Source organism: Vicugna pacos, chromosome 11 (assembly GCF_048564905.1).
Source record: "Vicugna pacos chromosome 11, VicPac4, whole genome shotgun sequence".
In the NCBI taxonomy this organism is placed as follows: Eukaryota; Metazoa; Chordata; class Mammalia; order Artiodactyla; family Camelidae; genus Vicugna; species Vicugna pacos.
The window spans coordinates 80,550,114-80,574,753 of record NC_132997.1 but is presented as its reverse complement, the minus strand read 5'-3'; the positions used below and the strand labels follow the sequence as shown (position 1 = coordinate 80,574,753).

At 43.3% G+C, this 24,640-nt stretch overlaps 1 protein-coding gene and 1 long non-coding RNA gene across 4 annotated transcripts in view; one reads left to right on the top strand and one right to left on the bottom strand.

Moving 5' to 3' along the window:
* Positions 1-24,640, bottom strand: part of SORCS3 (sortilin related VPS10 domain containing receptor 3) — a 560,208-nt gene that overhangs the window by 22,713 nt on the left and 512,855 nt on the right. The window contains exons 16-20 of the mRNA XM_006216335.4: positions 23,796-23,929; positions 13,993-14,106; positions 10,883-11,054; positions 8,350-8,536; positions 2,520-2,653 (exon numbers count right to left, since the gene is read on the bottom strand). Coding sequence (XP_006216397.1) covers positions 2,520-2,653; positions 8,350-8,536; positions 10,883-11,054; positions 13,993-14,106; positions 23,796-23,929 — 741 coding nt within the window. The remainder of the gene's footprint in view (positions 1-2,519; positions 2,654-8,349; positions 8,537-10,882; positions 11,055-13,992; positions 14,107-23,795; positions 23,930-24,640) is intronic.
* Positions 7,806-16,761, top strand: LOC140699416 (uncharacterized). 3 transcript variants are annotated; one of them, XR_012077574.1, is made up of 5 exons: positions 7,806-7,850; positions 13,163-13,207; positions 13,435-13,494; positions 13,731-13,844; positions 16,359-16,761. It is a non-coding gene; the product is annotated as an uncharacterized lncRNA (long non-coding RNA). The 3 variants fall into 3 exon arrangements; XR_012077573.1 differs by having other exon boundaries at positions 13,403-13,494; XR_012077572.1 differs by lacking the exons at positions 7,806-7,850; positions 13,163-13,207 and having other exon boundaries at positions 13,232-13,494.

Here is a 24,640-nt window from a genome sequence, read left to right as displayed (position 1 = left end):
TTACACACCTGTCTTTACCTAATCCTCAAAGCAACATTAACGCGTAGCCACTACTGGTCTTACTCTGACATTACAATGAGCAAGACTGAGGCACAGAGAAATTACCTGATCTGATGAAAGGAACACAGCAAGAAGAATCTGAGTCTGGACCCCAACCCAGATTTGCCTGATTTCAAAACCACTCTGCTCTAATGCCTCTCATGTACCATCATTTCTCCTGGATCTCTGGATCCAGTAACTGGTAAGACCTCTGAGATCTGGATATTTGTACAGCGCCTTATGCTCAAGTTTATAGATGGAAATTTCTAACCAAAGGAACACCTCAGGTCATCAAGTTAAAAAAAAAACTATAAAGCCATTCTGCAATTTAAAAATTTCTCTCTCATAATACGGCATCCTATAGATCAGATAGATAGATGAGAGGGAGAGAGATTCCAAATATTAACTCAGCCACATTTACAGATTGGATACTAGCATCCTTGATTTAGAGAAAACAACACTGACACTCAGGTCAGGTGATTTGTTCAAACTAACATAGATAATCATTAGAGAAGTAGAAACTCAGCACTCCATTCACTCTGCGCACTTCTCTGTTGATCAAATATTAGACACAGTCTGGTATTTCAGGTCTTAGAATCAGCACTCGGAGAAAAAATTAAAAAAAACCATCCTCAGTTCCTTGTGGGCTGTTGAGTCCATCACTGTGTTGATAACGGCCAGGAGCTGCCCTCCTTACACACCACAGTCTCTCCACAAAGATCACCGGGTGAACGACCACTAACAGAAAAGAATTCCCTGGCCTGACAGCCTGCACCTCACGTCCTCAGAGGCAAAATGAAGTTAAGAGCCTTCTCTTTCCAATTGCATCCTCCAAGACGATTTTCTCTTTTTCTTTCACCATGTACATCTGCTGATGTTTGAAGCAGAATTTTAGGGTCTGTAACCTCCAGGGGACGAACAGAGTCACGCAGCTGAAGCCCCCTGCGGCCGGGGGCGGAGGCGCAGTGCGTGGTAGACGGGAGTGAGGAGACCTGGGCTTTAGGCCTGGCTCCACAGTTAACCAGCTGTTTGACCTCAGGATGCTCATACCACAAAGGGAGCTTCACTTCTATGATGTATCAGCTGGGGGATCTTATTAACTAACCTCCTTACCTAGTGTCCTGGTGAATAATAACACCAGAAATGCAGCAGCATCAGAGCCTATGCTAAGGAACAGAAAGTACACAGCACAAACAATGTGAACAGAAAAGTGTCCCTTGGGTCCCTAAATCTCATTCAGTCTTCCATCAACCCATCCTAACTGCCAATTTTTATACCCAAATAAAAAGCATCCATTTAGTAAGTGGCTAGTGTGTGCCAGGGAGAGACGTATTCTCTTACTTAGTTTTCACAAAGATCAAGATGATACAGGCATCATTCCTCCCAGTTTGCAGTTGAGTGAATTAAATTTTAGGCCAGGTCACTTGATCAAGCTCACACGGCCAACATGCAGCAGTGCTGGAAACCTAACACTTGTCCCCATGACTCCAAGGTCCACATTCTCTCCACCTGTCCAGCTGCCTCCCTAAAATCATCTCCCATTCCTATCCTGCAGGAGCCAAAATTCTTTTTGGCCATCTCAAAACAAACAAATAAAACTTTTTCAAAGGAATTACTATACTGGCAACTGGAATATTTTCTCCCCTTTTTTAGATACCCAGCATTTCCAAGTCTGGTATGATTATCTTTCATAAGTTATTTTTTAAAAAGTAAAGGTCTAAGATGGACCATGACAATCACATCAAGAATGACTCAAGAAACTGCAAAGGCAAAAACAAGAAGGGAGAGAAACATGAAGCCCTTAAATTGAGGGACGCTCAGCCTAGCTGCTCCCAGCTCCTGTCACACAAGCACGGTCATTCCTGGTACGAGCTTCCCCACCATCAGTTGCTAGGAGCAGGGAGTGTCTGCATGGTTCAGAGTCTGGCCCTTTATTCCCTTTCTTTGAGACCTTTGTCAGGTCAGTCCCACAGTCCCACACCCAAGGGGAAGAACATCAGTGCCTGGCCTTCAGAGAACACCTCGCAGGTCTTGATAAAGGTTCTTTACACACATTACCCCCTTTTGCCTTCCACATTCCTGCACTGAGATAGCTAATTCACCTCTCACAGATGGCGTCACTTAATCTCAGAGATGCTAAGTGACTGTCCTAATATTATATAGCTAGTGAGTAGAAAGGCTGAGATTAGAACAAGTGGAGCCGGTGAAGTTTCAGAAATATTCATTAGAGGAGCAAGGACAACCAGTTTTGTAGATTCTCCCAGTGCTCTTTCATCCTATGGATTACCAGGCCTCTCCGGATTATAAAAATGAACTTGCTGCAGGAAGGTATGTCATAGCCAACTACGTGGACCCATCACGTACGTCATTGTGCATTCCCTGTGGTCCACATCCCCAGCACCCCCAACATCAACATAGAAGTTGGAACATAGGACCGTTCAGTACAGATCTAACCAGACACCGATCAGAAAGGGCCGCACCTTTGTACTATTGCCGAACCACCAGAAATAGGTCAGGGTCCCCAGCTGGCTGGGCCACACGACTGCACTGATGTTGACCTCCTTATTTCTGATGGCCACAAACGGAATTCGGAGGTGCACATGCTCCACAGGACCTAAGGGGATGAGAAAAACAATGTCAGTGCTCACAGTCCTGAATAAGCAGTCTATCACACTCCCAGATTCCTCCTCCTAACCCCTATTACCATCACCTGTGATAAAACAATGGTCACAAACTCACACATGTTGAGAAGTGTGTGTGTGTGTGTGTGTGTGTGTGTGTGTGTTTGTGCTTGAAATAAAGCATTACATATAATAAGGGAAGTCAAATTCGGCTTCAGATGTTTTTTCAGTGACACGGGAACATTATTTAAATCTGATGAGCCCAACTGAGAATGCTTATGAACTTCCAGTCCAAGGACAAAGCTAGCTTATTGGACACTTAGCCAATAAATAGGAAGGCAAACAGTGGTCGCTCTCATTTCTGGCGATTAGCCTGTATTGTGATTTGGGGTCAATGCACTAGATGGAGGGCGTGTCCATTATCCTCAATTGTTTATCGGTTCCACCTTGCTCAACGATCGGCCTTTGGGCCTGTCATCTGCAACCCTCACACACAGTGGGTGTCAGTGAGAAGCTGGCAAGGCTGTTTTATAAAAAGAGAAATGCACATCTCCCTAGATTGAAGGAGAAATAAGCACCAGGTTCCCAAATAAGAAAAAAAAAAAAAAGCTGCTTGCAAAAAGGTGATCAAACTTCTGTTTTTTTTCTCACTCCTCAGAAAACTGATACAAGCAGTCTCAAGTTCTAAACTAGCAAGTAAGAGAATATATTGGAACACACTCTATGCATAATAAGTAAGGATTTTAACTTAATTCATTTCCAAAATAACATGAGAAGAGGAAAACGCTGATGGGAAATGTTAATGCGTCAGCATTGCATTTAAGGGGTGGATATGCTATTTTTTTTTTAACTCTGTGGGATTTTCTCCCCAACCCCCACCCCTTTCTCTTCCTGTTTTTGTTCATTTTTTTTCCTATCCCCTTCTTTTCCTCCCTTTCTTCCTCTTTTCCTTTCCTTATATCTTTCCTACTTAACCAAATCCAGTTAAAATATTTTGTCTGCCCACACTCGGTTAGAGCACGTGTTCCTGGTTTCCACCATGACAGTGCTGATGAGCCAATGATCACAACCGTAGCATGGACATCTCTTTAGCCTGGGGACCTTGACTTCTTCTCAAAGGTGGGACATTTTTCAGGCCACTCAGCCTTTACTGTTTTATATCCTTGGTTATTCTGGAGGCAGCTCAGTTTAAAGGGAAGAAAACAGATGGACACTTTTCATTTCTGCTCCTGTTTAATTTTAGCTTATGACCTCTTCTCTATCTTCCAGAACCTTGACCCTACACAGACTGCTGCACTGTCCTCTGCCTTCCTTACATGAGTACGAGCATATGAAAGTAATGTGTGGATGTTAAAAGGACCACATAATTAATTATGGATTGGCATGATTTCTACCAACACCACCACACCAACACTACTTCTGTGTATCGTTGGGGAGAAGTCCGTCTTAAGACAGTGAGCATATCCTGTGTCATGGGTAAATTCATACTGAGAGAAACATGTTGGGACAGGATTAATGTTTGAGTGAGGAGATCAGACAGACCTGCGTGACACTGTCCAGATGGTATTTTCCCGAACAATCAACAAGGGACCAAGAATCCGCACGTTTACAGCGTGAAAATCCTCTCTGCCTGTGCTCTCACCTGACCCAGTCATCCGGCACCTCAAGACTTCGTCCAGGAAAGAATTTCAAACCTTGTCATTTCAGATGCACATCTGGCTAAAGGTTTAATTATTTTCAATAAGGAAGTCTGTTTAATTATTTTTGTATGGTTTGATTGTTGGTGAGAATTAAAAAAAAAGCACAAGGTGTGAAAAAACACTGGCCACTTTGGCCTGCTTTATTTACTCATTTTTAGGAGTTTATCTTATTTATCGCTCTTTGTTTTTTGTGTTTTACTGACGAATGTGGAAGAGAATGAGGCGATGGGGTGGGGTCCCTGGCCAGGCTGTGTCCTGGGAGGAAGGTAAGAAACCTGTGTCTTATATTAACATCTCAGACTCTTTAACGTCCAGCCTCAGATCTCTCATTCTTCTCCCTTTACCCTCAAAGTCAATACCTCTTTCCTTTTTTTTTTTTAATTGAAGTTTAGTCAGTTTACAATGCTGTGTCAATTTCTGGTATAGAGCATAATAGTTCAGTCATACATATACATACATATATTCATTTTCATATTCTCTTTCATTCTAGGCTACTATAAGATATTGAATACAGTTCCCTGTGCTATACAGTAGAAGCTTGTTGTTTATTTTACATGTAGTAGTTAATATCTGCGAATCTCAAACTCTCAATTTATCCCTTCCCACCCCTCTTCCTCCGGCAACCATAAGTTTATTTTCTATGGAAGTCTGTTTCTGTTTTGTTAATAAGTTCATTTGTCTTTTTTTTTTTTTTTTTTTTTTTAGATTCCACATATGAGTGGTATCATATGGTATTTTGCTTTCTCTTTCTGGCTTACTACACTTAGAATCACGATCTCCAGGTCCATCCATGTTGCTGCAAATGGCATTAGCTTATTTCCTTTTATGGCTGAGCAGTAATGCTTTGGTTCTTCTCTGTCTCCCTCAAAATGCGTGAAGCCCTCTCCCCTGGCCAGCTCATGAGAACCCCAGGCTTTTCCATAGTTCAGCGATGATGTCGCTATGACTCGTGGCCCAGGACAGGTTTCCCAGTTTTCTGTCGCTCATAAGCCTTGGCTGAACCACGGCTCACACTGTTGGGTCCTTTGATGCCCCAAAGTATAAAAGGTGACTTCCTTCTCCCTAAATCCATGCCACACACAAAAGGGACAGGGCTTCCACGAATTGGCACCCCAGCAAGCATGGCCACATTGATGGCAGCTTCCTGACAACCAGCGTGTTTGGGTAAATATCATCTTGAGACGCTATTTCCTTGAAGAAAACATGTACCAGCTTTTTAGGAAAAAAAATCCTGAGCCAGAAGCTCCAGGCTTCAACCTACAGACAAACCACAGATCCGGGAGAAAAAGCTGAACAGATTCAGAAGAGGAAACAGCAAACTCCTAAGATCCTCACTGTCACATGGTGGCTCTTTTTGATAAAAATCTAATAATCTGTGCGAGATTGGTTATTACAGGCAGCTAGCAGCTACTTTTGTTAGCTAATGGCCCAAGGTGAGGCCAAGAGCAGTTTCCACTGTAGTAACCGTCTGGTAAATGTAGCCATGATTGATTTGGAGGGAATTATGAGCAAGATAAAAGTTTCAAGGAACATTTCCTCCTTCACGCACATAACCCGCAGCATAAACCTACTCCTTGCTGTTGTGTTTTTTGCCACTGAGGCACCTTGGTATTTGTGCCCAGAAGACAAGGCCCACTCTTGGCAGAATTAGGAACATGGGTTGGGCAGGGGGTTGGAATAGAGGAAAGTAAATCCGTTTGAACTTTGTCTTCATTTTTAAATGCAGCAGAAGTGCCAGGTGGCAAGTTGACAGGAAATACGTTGTAATGACTATACAGGTAGCATTCGTCCTGTGCTGAGCTGGGTGCTAAGGGGCATTTTGCACATTGTACAGAAAAACATTAACAGAGCTCTGAAATTGCCGTCCTTAGGAAGACCTGTGTGTATGATTGGCCCTTTGTGGCATCTGGGAACTTGGCCCTGGGAGTGTTTCCAATCAACAGTGGGCTGAGAAGAGTGGTTCACTCTGCCTAGACTATGTTTGCCAATGAAATGGTTTCCTCGAGGAGTCTGGAATTTTGGTATCAGCCAGGCAGAGGATTGCTTCTTGAACCATCCCCCCAAAAAACCATGGGCACTGAGTCTCCAGCGAGCTCCTCTGTAAGCAGCTCTTCACACGTGTTGCCACAGCTCACTGCTGGAGGAAAGCTGTGTGCTCTGTGTGACTCTTGGGTGTGTGCACCTGGTTTCCTGCAGACTCAGTCCCACAGGCCTTGTCCCTTTGCTGACCTTGCTTTGTCTCTCTTCACTATAATAAGTCACAGTCAGGAGGTGGGACTAGATGCTGACCTTATGAGTCCTTCTAGCAAATCACTATGCCTGGGGGGAGGTGTCTGGGGGACCCCAGACACAGACACGCGATCCAGTTTGATTCTCACAGCCTCGCCACAGTGTAAGTACTAAAGGTGAGGGGTCAGAGGTCTGTGAGGATTAAAAAGTCTGATCAATGTTAGACATTTAACAGAGGGATATGATCAGAATTCAAACACAGGGCTCCCTTGCGCTAAACCTGCCTCGGGAACACCTTGACCACCACCTACCTGGGTTTCTGACCCGGTGCTTCTAGGACAGAATTACTACAGTGGGTGTAGTGTGGTCATCACCACTTGGGCTCTCAATGGCTCATGTCTAGCAGGACCGCCCCCCACAACACACCAGAATACAAACCCTGCAAGGGCAGGGCCATCTCTGCATCGTTGCCTCCCCTAGCAGGATGCCTTGTGTACGTACATTCAGACCTCAACAAACAGTCCCTGAATACATGAGTGAATGATCAGGTGTGTCATTTGTGTTTCCTGTTACTGTGACTAGAGTCCTGTGAAGCAAGGTACCAGTTAGGACTAAGCCATTTTAAAACTGAAGTCAGAAGACCTAGAGAAGAAATAATTTATGTCATGGTCGTGTAAGCCTGGCATCTTTAAGGATGCAACATACATAATCCAGGTCTTTTTCATGTACTTCCCTCACCACTGCTGGTCCTTATGCTACTACAGTGACCAGGATGCGAGGAGATTAGCTAGGTTACTGTTTCCCAGGGATCTTTTAAGTGTAAGTGGTTTATATAGTAGAGTTTATATCATTACTGAGTTGTTAATAGGAAAGGTGTCCCTTGTTTTCAACTAGATTCTGCTAAACCATACAATTTGCACCATATATAGCATGTTATCCCAAATACTGTGGATATACGAGAACCACACAAGTCCTTAGACCCATAAATGTCAATATAAAGGTAAAATAAACCAGTAACAGCCTCATAATAACATTTCCTTGACCCAACATTTTAAAATCCTATTTAAGTTTCAGTTTATGTGAGTCAAGCTCCAGGAGAGCAAATACACAAAATGCATCCAGTATAAACAACTGTTCTGGAACTTTAGCCATTGTTCTGGATGGTGCCAGTAGCCAGGAAATACATTCTAGGCCAACAAAAATATCTTGGAGAGTTCTTAGAATGATTTACAACTGGAATGAAGTTGAAGTAACTTTGGATGTAAGAATTAAGTTATTTTGTGTGCTCTAGTTCTCTATTTAAAACAATCTCGGCATGTGTTTCTTCGATCCCTCCTTGGCTCTTCCAGGGGAGATAACAATTTACTTTGAGTTGTGCCACCTTCATTCTTAGCAGCTTGAGAATGCTCCTGTGGCCGGGAATGAGATAAGTATCCTCTTTCTGTATTAAGGAGTCTCCAAATCAAAGGGAGGGCACTTTTACTGGAATGTGTGTTTGCATGTACACACTTACATCAGAACAGAGTTCTGAAAAGGAGGGACCAGTAGATAATGTTATCCAAATTTTCAAAATAATCAGCCTACTTCAGTATCATGAAACTCAACCATAGATGAGCCCACTTCTCAATTTTTTGATTGGGGTCACCATTTGGGGTAGCAGTCACACCAGATCCAGCCCAGCTTGGAATCCCAGGAAGTTCGGAGAGAGGGAGTTGTCAACTGGGAGAAGAGTTAGAGAGGGGATGGCTCATGCTACTTACAGACCACGTGCAGGAAGAGGACGGCTGTGTCCGAGCCCAGGCTGTTCTCTGCATAGGCTGTCACCTGGAAGATCCCCGCACTCTTGTACACGTGCTTGATGCCATCCTCGATGGGGCTGAAGTTAGCGTAGGACACTGCAATCCCATCCCCGAAGTCAAGCTGAATGTTTGTCCTCTGGAGATCACCCTGCAGGGGGACTAGCAGTTGACCTGGGCCCATTCACATGGTCCAACCTGCCTCTATCTGATGTCTGGTCCTGTGCCTTCAGCATCACCCTCTGAGGACCTGCAGTCTCCTCCAGGGGGCCGAAACACCCTCAACACAATCATCAGACTCCTATCTGATATTCACTGTGCACAATGAGCAGGTACCACGGACCTATTGCCCTTGGATGCCCAAGCTCAGGGCAGCGTGATTTGCTTGAAACTGGCAATTGTGGATAAGGTAGTGCCTCCGTGAATCTCTGAAGTGGAGAAGCCAAGGGCTTCCCTGGCCACCTCACACACATGGTTTAATTATTCCTCTCCTGGGTGGTCACCGTCATCATCATCATAGAAACAGCTAACAGAGATAAAGTTTCTTTTCAGTTCTAAGCAATTAATGCCCTCACAACTCTATAATGTAGAAAGTATTACTGTCTCCATTTTAGAAATGGGGACAACAATCAACTAAGTCATTAGACCAAAGTTTTGCAGCCAGTCGTGGAAGAGCTAAATTTTAAACCCGGGCAGTCTGAGGTCAATACCAAGACTCTCAACCACCATGCTGTAATTATAATTGTTCCTATTTTTAGTGTTTATTATTATGTTCCAAGCATTATGCTAATCACTTGGCACATATTATATAATACCACCTTCAAAATAACTCTATGAGATAGGATGATTATTTCCACTCTACAGATGAATACTGCATACCAGCCAAAATTATATTGGTGCTCTGTTGATCTTGGATTTTCCTTACACCTGCCCAAACCTCCTCTTCCCTGAAGCCTTTTCTATCTCGGCCCACAGATGTTTCTGCCTCTTGGAAGTCCAAGAGCCCCCTGGGTGCTGCCTGAGGATGTGATGTCAGGGGCTGACTTGAGTGAGTTGCACCACCCCAAGCTGATCTTAGCTTCTTAAGCCCTGATACTGAATCCCACTACACTGTCCTTCTCCCCACTATATTGGGCCAACATTTTGGATAAACTCCAATGAATATGACCATAAGATAAAGAGCCCAGGTGAAAAAGAAGAATTAGATCTCTGCTTATTTACAAAAAATGGTTGGTAGAATTAAAGGAGAAATACATCATTTTGGAATTACGAGCCAGTCCTTCTGCCCCGTGAACATGCATCCATCACAGTTTCACTGTCTGTCTCTTCCTCCATGGAAACCCAGATGTGAGTGAAATATTGATAGGTGCTCCCTTGCCCCCCACACAATGTCAACTACCCTTGAGTTTATGAATATAAATTAAAGTGGAAATGAACTGAGGGCAAGTCAAACGGATAAGATTATGGCTCTTCACACTCATTCAAGGGAAGGTTTTTATAGTGCTGGTCCTGGAAACTCCCTAGGGGAAATGTGATAATGACCTCCTCTGAATATTAAGGTTAATTCAAGTACCCAGTGTGGATGAAGGCTGAGGAATCTGTCAACCCAGGATAAGGGACCTTCCCTGTCCTGTCCTGTGTGGGCCAGACTTTAAAGGTTTCTAAAGTATTCACAGTTAGGGAAAAATCTCCTGGCCTGCTTTGGTCTCTTTCCAAGATCTCAAGAGCACATAGCAATTTGCATTTAAATTTAGAGAGCTTTGTAAATCAGGCAAGCTTTCTTGCCCCAGAAGCTCAGCAAGGAGTGCCTGAAAACTTCCCTGGTTTGGAAAGAGATGAAACAACTCATCTAGGAAGCCAGAAGCACACAGCAGAGCTATTTCCATACTGGCATGAATGAACACAGTCTGATTTTACTGCCCAGATTGCAGAAGACCTAATGGAGCAGGTAGCTGATGGAAAGCAACTTATGTGACATTCTTTGTAAAAATACATTTAAAGAATTGGGAAAATCTTTCTCCACCTTCACACTCATAAATTCAAGACCCTTCGAAAGCCTTGCGGGCATTTCTAATCAGTGGGATTAAGAGTTTAAAAAAAAAAAAGGCTCTTGAAAGCAACAGAAAATAATGTGAATTCCCTTCTTGCGGCAAAGTTCACAGTATATGGTCTAATGGTGATAAACAGTTCATTAACAAAGCATAGCCTACAGGGAACCTCAAAGAATATGTTCAGATCTGTACCTGCCCGGAGAGAGACAAGTTGCCCCCACTTCAGCCTGCGTCTGTACTGTGGGATGAAGGGAAGAGGGAGGGTCTCTAAACATCCCAAGCCCTCTTTCTCGCCGTCTATCTTCTCGCAGAAGCCTTAGCTTCTCATCATTGACTTTGTTAGGAGGACCTATGGGAACACGATCTTCCTTTTCTTCTCTCTCTGAAAGTGGGAAACGGCTTGCTTGCAAGTTCTGACTTCGAGACCCGGGGGTGTCTGCTCCTACCTCCTCCATAAGGATGATGAAAGTCGCATTGTGCCCCTGCTCTGCCACCAGGCGTCCATCGGTCGTCACCACGTGGAGGCCGTGAGGGGCTTTTCCGGGGCACATCTGGGCCTTGGCGGTGTACTTCTCCCTCAGTCCGTCCGTGCAGTTATTGGATACAATCCGCCGGTACCTAAGGGGGATCGACCATTACCAGCAGTGCGGTTTGTGCTGTGCGTGCGCGCATGCGCGTGGCCGCGCCCAGTGGCGCGCGCGCAAGAAAGCAAGAGTGAGCCAGACATCCCGCACAGCGGCGCCGGAGAGCCGAGTCCCAGAGAAGACGGCCATTTAGGGAGCCAAACGAGTGCCGAGAAACCACTATCCCTCCATCTCGGGAAGAGTAGCTCTTTAAACATTATTATTGATCCTACCTGCTGAGCCACGGATTGCATCAGTGTCTAAACCAGCCAAGAGAAATCAATGTCTGACTCACACAGGCCAGGAGGAGGTGGACCCACTGGACTGTGGAAGCAAGAAAAACATACGCTTCTCTCTCCTCCCTGAGGCCAGAAAGCAGCTAGAAGATCAGCCTTTTTCTAACTGATTACTCAGGAAATCCCTCCTTGTGTCCCCTTACCCGGGACATCACCCCATCTCCTAATGCCTTACTCTGAAGCCACCTATGCTATTTTGTAGCATATCTTCTCTCCTTGCTAATATTTCATTGCCCACTCAGCACAAATGCCAGGTAAGAAGCACACGTTTGAAACTCCTACTGAATCCTGCCGTGGTCAAACTGCCTCTGAGAAGTTTTCATGAGAAAACCTCTCCGACAAGTGCTGAGACCTTCTAGGATAAGGGCATCTTTGTGCACAGCGATGACATGTCATCACGCTTGACCCTGGACCCCAGCAGGTGAAGCCGAGCCGAGAGCTTGCCCACAGCTCTGACCTGCATGACAGACATTATTTCCAGGCATACTGCTATCTGTAAGGCTGCATAAAATCAACATTCTGGTAAAAGCACATAAAATAAATGCACCACCACCACCACCACCACCATCAACATCACATCACTCTTCTTTCACCCTTTGTGTCAGGAGTAATTAACCAATCCATCCATGTTGCCTTCTTCTGGTGGCCTTGAAAGTAGATGAAACCGAATTTTTTATGAGTGATATCCATCCTCCACTATACCTGATATTTCCCCTCCACCCCACCCCCAATACCACTGAATTATCGGTCCTACATCTCCATCCAGAGATCTCGGGAAGATGTTAAGCAAATGCTGTAGGTAGTTATTGCCTTGGATAGAATTACAGTGCATCTTCTTGTGCATCTGTATTACTTCTGATTGCCAGCTGAGTTCATAACAGCTGTGCTGTCCAATACAGTAGCCACTTTCCACCGAGGCTACTGAGCATCTGAAATGTAGTTAGTGTTGCTTGATGAAATGATAATATTTTGGACATACTGGGTGAAATAAAATATATTATCAAAATTAATTTCATCTTTTTTTACAAAATCTTTTTCAGTGTGGCTATTACAAAATTTTACATTACATATGTAGCTCCTATTAGAGTTCTTTTGGTCAGCCCTGGTCCTCATAATCAAACTTTTATCATCTATACTTTCCTGCCAACCTTTAGTCATTTAGAATTCTGCTAGTTAGTTTTACTCATGATAAATATATTGCTGGGTACCATATCCTAATGCAAACTTGGTATCATCTACTCTTCCTCTTCAACCTCAACTGGCCAACTGGTTGACACTTTATAATATGAAGCAAGATTTAAGCTGCCTAGAGATATATGCAGACATTGGTAGTGGAGCTTTTGAAAAATTAACAATTTTCCCTTTTCATCTCCCTGATTTATTTGGTGTTTTGGTACCCCTAACTTTCTTAATACTGGGGGCACCTACACATGTCACATGATCATTTGGAAGTCCTAACGCAATTCTCTTTCAACTGTGTCCAACGTATGCTCTGGCTAGGAATTTGGTAGTCTAGCTGATTACTTGTCTCCATTATGTTTCTCTTCCTCAAACTTCATAGCACTTCATTCTCTGACACCATGTGTCTTTAAGTTTCCACGTGTCTGTAGCTCAAATGGCTTAAAAGCCTAAATCAGGTACCTACAATAAAATGACATCAAAAATGTTTAAACCTCAGCGCAGGTCCAAGGAATAGCTCCCTAAGAACCAAATATTTGACTAAAGCTATCTATGTTTTTCAGAGTATCTCAGACTACTCAATATATCTCTTCCATCATGTTTTGTTTTGTTTTGTTTTCCTCTGCAGATGTCAGTTGGGTAGATACGACCCTTACTATTCATTTACAACCAGGTAAGGTAAGAGTGAGTAAGTGAAATTGTGAGTAATTTGTGTGAGGTGTTAGAAGATCCATCAGAATAGCTGAGATGGATTCCAGGACATCTAGATCACTCAGTGCCCATCTAGATCTCCTAAGTCAGAAGCTGCATTTTAACAAGATCCCCAGGTGATTCATAGCACATTAATATTTGCGAACTGCTGTCTTAGACCACCAAGCCACTTTTGAAATCTGTTCATAGAAGCGGTGAAGCAAAGGCGAAGACAACAAATCTCCAAGGAAATTTTTTTCAAGCATCTGAGTAAGTAATAAGTAGGCAAAGAGAAACACACATCACTTGACAATCATAGAAAGTGTGCCTTGACCTTCTTATAAGGGGTTCCTAGGATGGGCATCTTAAATTTTCATTTTAAAATGTCCTCATCGGTCTATGAGAGCATCAGTTCATCTGTCTAGAGGACACTGTAGTATTTGCACACCACTTGTGTTCATCTATTTCACTGAGACCTGAAATAACAAGGTGGCATCTCTTTCCAGAAAAGAAGACCTGAACCAAACCAATAGCTATGGTCTGTTGAAGGCAAATAACAAAATGTACTGAAATCTGAGTAATCAGAATTTCTTCTGATGGTCCTAAAGAGCTAGTCTCAGGTAAGACCCCCTCAGTTTTTCTCAGAAGCCACCCACTGTAAACGAACTCTGTCTCTCCTCCATCTTGCTTCAGAAGCAGTGCTCCTTTGATCCCAACTTAGGGAACTAGGGAAGCAGTCAGTAGCGTTCCTTCAGGTGTTTAACTTACCCAGTGCTGTTAAGGTAGCTTTGACCAAGGCTGCAGTCCTTTGATGGGGATGCGGGATTGTACCAGAAAGCTGGGACACACTGGCTCTCTCCATGTCTCTCATAGCCATAGTCACTGTCCGGAAAATGAACATTGCATACTGGTGTAGATGCACAAATGCTAAAAATATCCACAGACACACACAAATACAAACAGCCCTAGAGCCACCCAGACCCCTGCAACACATTCTTTAAATATTCCCAGTGAAGACAAATGTTCATACTTTGAAAACAGATTTTCAGATTTAGAAATCATCCCATTCAGAGTCCAGTACAGAGAGAAGACATAGTGGATTATCAAATTAAGAGTCCAGGTGTTCAAAGGTATGGATATACACAATGTGGCAGGTACACTGGCTTGGAGTAGGTGTGAGGGATGTTGTAAGCTTAAAAGTACACTTTGGATCACAGTGGAATTACTGACATAAGTAGATGACAGCCAAGAAGATGACTTTAAAGGTCAAAATTAACTTCTCTGTTGATTTCACATTTTATTCCAAAATGGATTTCATTGATCTTATTTTCATTTTTCCTGGAAATTCTCTCTCAAACACATATATGCATTTGTATTTACACAGACACATCCAGTCATTTCAAACTTTTCCCAACTATATGTAACACAGGTCCCCCATTTCCTTCAGGAAAAAAACAAAACACAAAAAACTAAATTGTAGCTCCTTTTCCATGTTTTTTTTTTCTTTTTTGGGGGTAAAAGCCTAGACATAATAAAATGAGGAAAGAAAGTCAAGTATGATCCACTTCTTTTCTCCGTACTCCAAAATGAGGAAGTCCCAGACCAGTGTAGGAGAGGGGTGCTCCCACCTGAAATAGTCATAGTGTTGCCTTACTTCTTGGAATTTCATAAAACTCCCAGAAACATAAATGTCAGGATCGAAAAAGAGCAAGAAAGTAAGAATTATTGCTTTTGTAACCAACCCCTGGTCACTGAAGGTGGCTTCATTTGGCAGGAGAAATCATACTTCTTTTTTTTTTTAAATGTGTTTTTACTTATTTATGTTTTTTTTTTTTTCATGGAGGTATTGGGTATTGAACCCTGGACCCCATGCATGCTAAGCACACACTCTCCCCACACTCTCCCCACTTCAGGAAGTCATGCTTGTAAGTTAAGTGCTCAAGGGTTTCCTGAAACCCACAGACAGGGCAGAACCATCTGGACATCTGAATATTGATCCACTGAGTGTTAATGAAACATAAAACAACCAGGACTTCACTCTCTCCAGACCCACACCTCTTTTCTTTTTTCTCCCATATTCTTTGAGCCAAGATTTAATTAAAGTCCAATGAAAATGGAGGCAAACTGTGTCTGTGGGTAACTAGGATAGGAATGAAAGGGACATGGGAAGAAAACTTGAAGCCTGCGTCTATTCATTACTCAATACGTGTCGTGACAAAGAAGTGCAAGAATCCCTATCCTCTGGGGGCCTGCAGTCTTTCAGAGAGAGGAAAACAGTGTGCCTCAAGTTCAACAAAAGAACAGAGTAATACAGGATGACGTGGAGCACGGGGATACCATGTGCAGCAGTACAGTTAGGAAGTATCCATAGACAGATGAGATTCTATACAGTATCTTTTCAGTCTGGCCCCACCCTACCTTCTTATCATCTTTTTCTACAACAAACTCAAGCCAACCTTTCAACCCTCTCTGTGTGGGTTACACCCTGGGCTTTTGAAGCATTCTCCCCCTTTCTGTGTTTGGCAGTTGCCTACGTATCCTTCTCCAATATCTAGGTCCCATGAGGTCATCCTTGCTTCTCCAGACAAAATCTTTGTGGCCATAGGATTTTGGAAACATTGAGGCTACAAAATAACAGACACCTCTGTTGGTTGGTTTTATCCACCAGTGTAAGAGTCTAGAATAGTACCTAGGAAACAGACGCACAGACATAGAAAACAAACTTATGGTTACCAGGGGGATAGGGGGTGGAGAAGGATAAATTAAAGGGTCTGGGATTTGCAGATACTAATATACATAAAATAAATAAACAAAAAGGTCCTAATACATAGCACAGGGGCCTATATTCAGTATGTTGTAATAGCCTATAATGAAAAAGACTATGAAAACGAATATATATAATATATACACATATATATAATTGAATCAACTATACTGTATACCAGAAACTAACATAACATTATAAATTAACTATACTTCAATTAAAAATAACAAAAATTAAAAAAAATAAAAATAGAATAGTAGCTAGGACATTTCAGGTGTTGAATAAATATTTACTGAGTGACTGAATATTTCAATTACATTTTAAAATGATCGCACTAACTATCCCACCGCCCTTGGTCTATTTCTGCCAGGAGGCTGTGAGCCCGGAGTTGACTCTCCAGTGCGGCCCACGGAGAGCATCCCAAGCACTCAACAGATGCCTGTGGAGTGAGTGTGCGCTCAAGGCATTGCAAATAGTGGCGCTCAAGACCAGCTTTGACATGGCATGTTTACATGAGCCTGGAAGAACAGAAGGAGAAAGGGGCATGTCAAAGTAACCTTTCGCAGTGACTGGAGATCTTCCAGCCTGAGAGTTCACGTGGACTCTGTGTTGCGCTAGCTGGTAACAGCCCCCGAGATAACTTAAAATTTCAGGAATTTTGCAAGTTACCTTATAGCTGTTAAACACAGCTATTATCAAAACTTAAGCTATACAAAATTTCAATTAAATAAATCCTATTTAAAAGATAATAAATACTCAAAACATGGAAATTCCTCATTATGTCACTGTGTATTATTATTAAATGCTGCAATAAACATTATATATAAATTGTCATTATACATTATTATGGTACTTATGCTCTCTCATGTCATTTACCTCTATGTATCTGTATGGTAGAAATACATGTGCTTCCCAGTTCTGCACTCACTGATGTCAGGTTGGTAGCTTGAAATCGGCTATGGTAGGAATATTTACAGCCTTCAGCAAACATTACTCATCAGGGCTTATTTATTTATTTTTTTATTTGTTCCCAGAGAGCCAGTAGTTAAGTATTTACCAGCACAGCACTGAATATCTGATTTCTAAGTATTGTTTATCTGCAGAAATACTGGGGCTGTGGCGTGTCTGCATCGCTTCTAGAATATCCCTTGATTGCTTTATGAGGTTAATCCAGTGACTGTCCTGTTAATCCTGAGAAATACTAGTAATCTTTTTGTACTCTCCTATGCAGCTCTGGGAAGGAGAGGAACATCGTAATCCTCTTTGCTAAAAGTAACCATCTTTAGTTCGGTTCAGCTCTGCTACCTGTTAGCAATGCAGTCATTTAAAAAGGTGCACCAGGCATGCTGCTTGGCCCCAAAGAGAAAAAGCACCTGAATATTTAATAACATGAATGGAAGCATCACTGGCTGCCCCCTCGCTGTGGACACCTTCATTAACTTCTGCTAAATATATGTTAAAATCTCTCATACTGCCCAAAATCTCCCAAACTCCCTCTCAGCACTGGAGTTCTCATGATTTCAACAAACAAGCAGTTCCAGCTGCTGCTCCAGCTTCCTGGGGAAAGGTGTTTTATCTGGTGAATTGTGACATTTGGAGAGAATGAACCAGAAAGTTTGACTTGCCTCAGGGAAGTAAACTGCCACAGCTTCTGCAAACACACAAGCAGTTTCCTTCAAGAGATAAGTCATCTCTGTGTCTCCCTTGACTACAAAAGGGTTTATAACTTCTAAAATGTTAGGGGAAAACTTGCCCATTTCCAGGGACCTGTGTGTCCTCCAAACCCCATCGCGGGAGAAGCCTTAGAGGATTCAAAGAAGGAATAGACAAGGAAAGGTTCAGAAATCAAAAAGCTTCTGCATGTCAGAATAGGAAGGGACACTTGCATTCCTTGGGTCTAGTCCCCTCAGGTGACAGATTGGAAAGAAGAAGCAAAAAGAGGAGAAATGACTTGTTAGAGATTGTACAGAGCTGACGATGTCAGCCAATAATGGTAATTGATACTTCTGACCTCTGGTTCAACATTAGAAAAATCCCATGAAACACTCATTTAATCATCAGTAGGGAGGGTCCCCTGGTCCCCAAGAATGACATTCTGAGCCTCTTTGAGCCAGCCAAGAAGCCAAAGTCTCTGCTGGCCCAGGGGTAGCGGGTGTCTTACTCTCAGATCATGCACAGCCATGTAATAGCCTCATTGACTCCCAGTTCCTCCATTCTCCCACTTGGGAGTTGAAACTCTCTGATCAGTGTTCCACAGGTGTTCCTGTCTCATTTTAGGAGACAGGATAGCACACCGGGTTTGGGATCAGATACACAGAGCTTTTTGGCAGGCACAGAATGAACACTTAGCAAAGAGAAGCAACCACAACAAAAACAATGGAATAAGAATTAACATCATCATTTGCTAAAGCATAAGCCTAAGAACAGCTGTAGAGATAGAAAGATAATTACATCCAAACCATTTCAGAAATTATTTGAAAAACCAAACAATCACTGCTCAAGTATTTCTCCAAATCTAATCCTTAGCTACCCATCCGCCCTTATCCCTCTAGTCATCTTCATCCATCTGTTTTCTCTGATGTGCTGCCCACTTTCCTTGTGCTTACTCAGCCGCAAGTCTACACAGCTTCATCACTGCCTCCTGCAGGAAGCCTTCCATCATTACTCCAGTCCTCAGTGATTGCTTTACTCTGACGGTTCCCAGCACTTGCAGCTAGGGCCAATGCTGTCCCACAGAACTTTCTGTGCTAATGGAAACATTTTACATCTATGCTCTCCAATATGGTAGCCGCCAGCCACGTGTGACTATTGAGCACCCAAAATGTGGCTGGAACTGGAGAAATAAATGTTTAATTGTATTTAATTTTAATGCAAGTAACCGCACATGACTAGTGGCTACTATATTGTACAGCATAGGTCTGGATCATAAAATTCAGCACCCAATTATACTCTTTATTATTTGCTGTTATGCTTTCTTTGCACCCAATAACTCTGGTTTATACATCTTCGATTTTCTCACCATGCCTAGTCTACAGAAAAAATACACCTGATTGAGCCCTACATGCAGAATATTAAAGATCGAATGGATTTCAGATACCTGAATTTATGTACGATAGTACTGCAAATCTCTCCCTCTCTCTCTCTTCCACATTACCATCTGATAAACCTGCTGTGTGGATCTGGAATCATACTGGATACGGAAGGTAAACTCTAAGACATACTAAGACTTAGGACTCTGGAGTCAGAATATTTTTATTTTGAATGAGTTATACTTAACCTCTCTGTATCTCCATTTCTTCATCTATAAAATGGCTATCATAACAGACTGTCCTTCCAGGAGCTGGTTGAGAAGATTAAGTGAGATAATCCATCTAAAGACCTTGGTACCTCAATTAAAAAAAAAAAACTTGGTACATAGCAGGTGCTCAGCAAATTATTGCTGCCTGAGTGGTTGGGTGAGTGAGTAAGAAAAGAGAACGACTGGGCATCGTCTCTGGTCCGACCTGGTTTCTCATTGAACAAATGCATTTGGACCTCCCAGGGGCCACCTACTTCCTAGGAGGCCTCACAGGACTTCAGAACAGCCCCCTTTTCCGACTACCCACCAGTCTCTGACAGACTTACTTCCCAGGGAGAATTCGTTCCCGGCCCCTCACAGTGCCATGACAGAGTTGCTGCAGAGTGAGTCGCTACAGTAAGCATGAGGCTGGGGGATTTATGAGGTCATTAAGTAGAAACATCAATATTTATGCAAAATTCATACTTATTACTGACACCCGCTCTGGGCGGAAGGGCAAAAGTTGTGACAGTCAATGTTCTACAAATCAATGCATCTGAGAATCTACTGAACCTTCCTTCTTCAAACAGAGGACGGATACAGGTAGAAAATACCAGTCCTTTGTGAATCCAGGCTGTACTCCTTAACTTTTCCACCAAAATCAAGACATTTAAGCCACCTTCCCCAGTCTCCACTCCCTGCTATCTGAGACTTAAAAGTTGCCTGGACCGATCAAAAGAACATGACCTGACTTGGCTTAGGAAAAGGATCATGTGGAATGTGCATGGTAATCACTTACACTAACCCAACAGGGCTTTTCAGCTTCCTTACCCACCAACAAACAGTTCCTGGTAGGAAGGGGCACTGAGAAGGAGACAGGGCTCTGAAGCGGCTGCCATACTTGACTTTCCAGCATGAGCATTAATGACAAACAAACTATATTTGATGGAGAAATTATATTTTTAACCAACACCTTTGTTTATTGAAGTTGACTTAAAAAAAAATAACAAACAAAATTTAAATACTCAGCCCCACTGTTCATGAAAACCACCATAAAAACAAACAAAACCCAGAAATTTCAGAAATCAAATTATTTCTTCCATACTCAAAAGTAGTGCAAAAATACTTGTCCCATGATTTTTTTTTTTTTTTTGGCTTTTGTTCTCAGATTAGAACTACTAACATAGCCTCAGGTCTTGTGTGTCAGTTTATCCTACTTCAGACTCAAGTGGTTCTATCTTCTGTTTAACATGAGGCATGATAGGCTATAGAAAGGTAAATACATGATGTCTTATACACATCTGCCCTCCAAATTCTATAAATTCTTCTTAAACACCATACACCTCTCACAATTCTAGTACCAGTGGCCAAAAGACTTCATGCGGCATTGGTTTAGAGTTGGTGGAACATTCTACATTAGACCTCGTCACCAGCAGTTAACCTGGGTTATCTGAGGATAAGTTTTAATTTTTCAATAACTCAACTTGGGGACCCTATTTCTTCTGAAAAATAAAGTAATAAAGACCTGTTGGATTTCTTGAGACATGGCATGATACAGAAGAGAGAGCGTGGGATTCAGCTAGACTTACATTTGACCCTCACCTCCTTCTCTCCCAGCTTATCTACCCTTGGTCAAGTAACTTACATTCCAGAGGCTAAATTTCTTCTCACTAAAGTGTCAAAGTAACAATGCGACATTATAGGGTGCTGGGTCCAGGTGGTGCCTCTACCAATGCAAGTGTGAGAACCACAGAATGTTTCGCAAGGGCTTCCCCCTCACCCCACTTTACTTATAGATGCATTCTGATAGCAGTTTCCAGAGAAAGGTTCAGAAATATTTTTAGCAAAGCTATCAGCATTGAAATAAATGGATAACACCCAAAGGTACAACTGTGAAGATAGTGCTTCTTTGGATGTATAAACTCTGGTTTATGTGCTAAACAGCCTATGGGGATCCCTTCACCGTGGAGGAGATGATTGACAACCGCAGCAGCAAAAGGTGCCACATGGATACCCGTGCCATTAGGATAAATTCCTTACTCACATTGACGGTGTATGTGAATTCATTTATGCCTCCCTGGGACCCAATGAGATACATGCTGGATATTTACATTGTACAGCCCAGGAGGTGAAGTCATAGAGACTAGGAAAACTTCCCAAGGTCAAAACCTGAATATCAGAGCCGGGATTTTTTTCTTTTTCCAGGCTAGTAAATATTAATGGAATTGCTGAAGGAAAAAACGTATTTGTGTTACAGTTCTTACTCCTTCTCCATTGCAAGGTTTCCCAACAACGGGTGAGGTCTGGCACAGCTCAGAGAGACATGGGAGAAAATGTCGCCTGACACATGCAGAGACAGAGACACGAGGAAGCCTGATATTCACGTTCTGAATATTCAGCTTGACATCAGCATGTCATGCACCGTCATTCTGAGGGGCCTGCCGGGTACCTTGCTATGACTATTTTTCTGGATTGTGATTAATAATTAAACATTGTTCTTCCCAAGATGAAAATATCCTTTGTTTCCAAGGGGTCAAAAATGCTACAGATGGGGACCCTGCCATTCTAATTAAATTCCATTTGGCACATCCCTCCTGGATGATTCCTGTTAAGTCAAGCTTTTCAAGGTGTGAGTTCGGGGATGAGGGGCAGGGAGGAAGCGGGCACAGTCTTCTAGTGGTGCTGTCACCAGCTGTAGCCCTGGTAGGAAGTGGGGGATGAAGGAGGGCTTCCAACACAAATCAGGCTGGAAGAAATGAGGATGGAAGGGGTGAGGCTGCTGTTCTGGACCCGTTTGGACTTACTTCTGTTATTAGAAGCCAGAAAAGCCCTGATGCCACTGTGTCATTATTCTGCCCTATCCATGTTTATAGGCTGATCCCTAAGCCCTCAGCTGCTTTGTCTTTTCACCTGGGATGGGTTATGAAACTATATAAATTGAACTTCAGCTTTTGACTGTGATGCAGAGGAAGAATTCATCCAGAAGGGTTCAGGGTAGGATCACCCCGTGATCACCAATGGGATCCCCCATTCCCAGACTGGGGAAGGTTTTTGACTCTCCTAGAAGAAACAATACTCAGAAATATTGTACAACTATTTGATGCTTACTATGGGCCAGGCGCCAAGGATGCCACAACGTCCAAAATTCCCACACTCATAGCACTTACATTCTACTGGAGAGAGACAGACCATAACAAAGCAACCAAAAGACGATCTCTCCATGTGGGATTAATCCTAAGAAGACAACAACACAGGGTGATATGCCAGAGAGTGCCAGGGTGCAGGTGAGATTAGATGGTCCCAGAAGGCACTGCTGTGGAGCTGATGTTTTTGCTGAGGCATGACTGAGCCAAAGGTGACAGCCATGCTGAGATTTGGAAGAAATCCTTGCATGTGCTGTTTTCTTTGCCAGGAATGAGCTTGGTTAATCAAGGTTCAGGAGATGGTGTGTGGCTGCAAAATGGTGAATGAGGGGAGAATGGTAAGAAGTTAAGGCATGATGGTAGTGGGTCAAATCACCTACAGTGGAACACGCCAAAAAAAGAGCAAACTGGATTATATTTCAAGGGAGAGGAGATGCCATTGGAGTGTTCTAAGCATAGGAGTGGTAAGATCTGATTTGGATTTTTAAAATATAATTTTGGTTCCTCTGAGGGTAGATTTTAGGGTGACCAGGATGGAGGTAGAGAGTGAGTTAGGAAACTGTTGGAATGATCCAGATTGCAGGAGACAGGTACAGGTGCTCTGAGTTAGAATGTGTTTTGGAAATAGAGACTCACAAGGAAAAGGGAAAAATCAAGCTCTCCTGGGATTTTTGACTTAAGCAACTTAGTGGATGTCTATGTGTTTCACCGTATTTGGAAAAACTGGTCGGGGCAGGTGGTGGTTAAGAAAAGCTGAAAAACTGCTTCCAGCAGTGGGTATTCAGGAAGAGTTCTGCTTTGGCCACATGAAGCCTGAAATCTTATTAGCAATTCAAGGGAAGATGGATGCTAAGTAAATAGATGGACACAAATGTCTCCAACTGAGAGGAGAGACAGGCCAGGGCTGGAAGTAAATATTTGGAAATTTGTGATCATTAGCTAATAGGCGAGATTCAAAGTTGTTCTTGGTGGTTGTCATTAGAGGGAGGAAAAAAAAAAAAGAAATGATGATAAGAGTGAGTTTGCACAGAAGAGCAGTTTGGGCTAACAGGTCAGAGGTAACTAACTGTCCAAGGCGGCAGCTCTTGGAACTCACAGCGCCCAGCCCAGCCTCTCCGGCGCTTCCCAGCATAGCTGCTGACTGAAGATGAGAAGTCCCCTCAGGCGTGCCGCTGACAGGACGATGATCTTCCTGTGAAAATGCCTCCTCCTGTCCTCCGCCCCGGGATGCCACCTGGCCAGGAGCTGGGGCAGCCAGGCCCCTGGGCCAGCAGACACACCTCCTACCTCTGAGACCCGCCTTCCACCCCTAACTTCACCTTCCCCCTCATCCCCCAAACTGGTAGTTGTCTGGTTGGAAAGAGCAATTAGATGTCAAGGGACTCACCATTCAAAGTCCCAGTCGGCACAGACGCAGGGTTCTGAGACCACCGTCCCCGAGGAGTCTCGGCCCAGGGCACACTGAACTCCTGGCTTGCGTTTCTTGAATATTTTCCTCTCTCCCATGACGCAAGGCTCCCCCTTAGGAAAGAAGTCCATAGAGAGAGAGTCACAAAAACACAGAGGGGAAATGAACCAGCATTAGCCTTCTCATTCTCTTTTGGTCACTTTACGTAGAAATCTCCTTCCCAGGAATTTCAAAGACTAGAAGGCCGATCTTTCACTGTCACACGGAGGAACACGAGGGGAGGCCACTATCGTTGTCCCTCCACCCAAGCTAGCCAGGGATGGCAACCTGGCCTTGTTTCTTCTCCACTGCCATGGAGAATGCACAAACTCCAGGTCATCCTCACAGACCACCAGGCAACTGCCCAAATGGCTTCAGGAGAAACTCTAGTGGAAAAGAACCCCTTCTGGCACATTTTCCACATTATCTTCAGAGTAAAACTGAAGTGGACCCAATAAGTGTCCTTTCTATGATAAAAAAACACGCACAGGTCCTTATTCCTAGTCAAGGGCAACAAGAGAAGGAGGAGTTGGTACAAATTATAGGGACCAACAGTTCTGAAGGAAAAAGAGGTCCACCTCTACTGCACAGCACTAAATATCCGCCACTCCTAGAGCCCCTCACTCCCAACTTCCACGCTTTTTCTGTGGTCCTGTTCCCTGTGCCCCTGGGGCCCTTATAAACGATCTTCCTCTTCCAGTAGAAGGTGAGATGATCAAACCATTGGTGGAGTCTCCTCGTTCTCTGGGCTTATTTCTACATGGTGGCACTAAAATCCCAAGTCA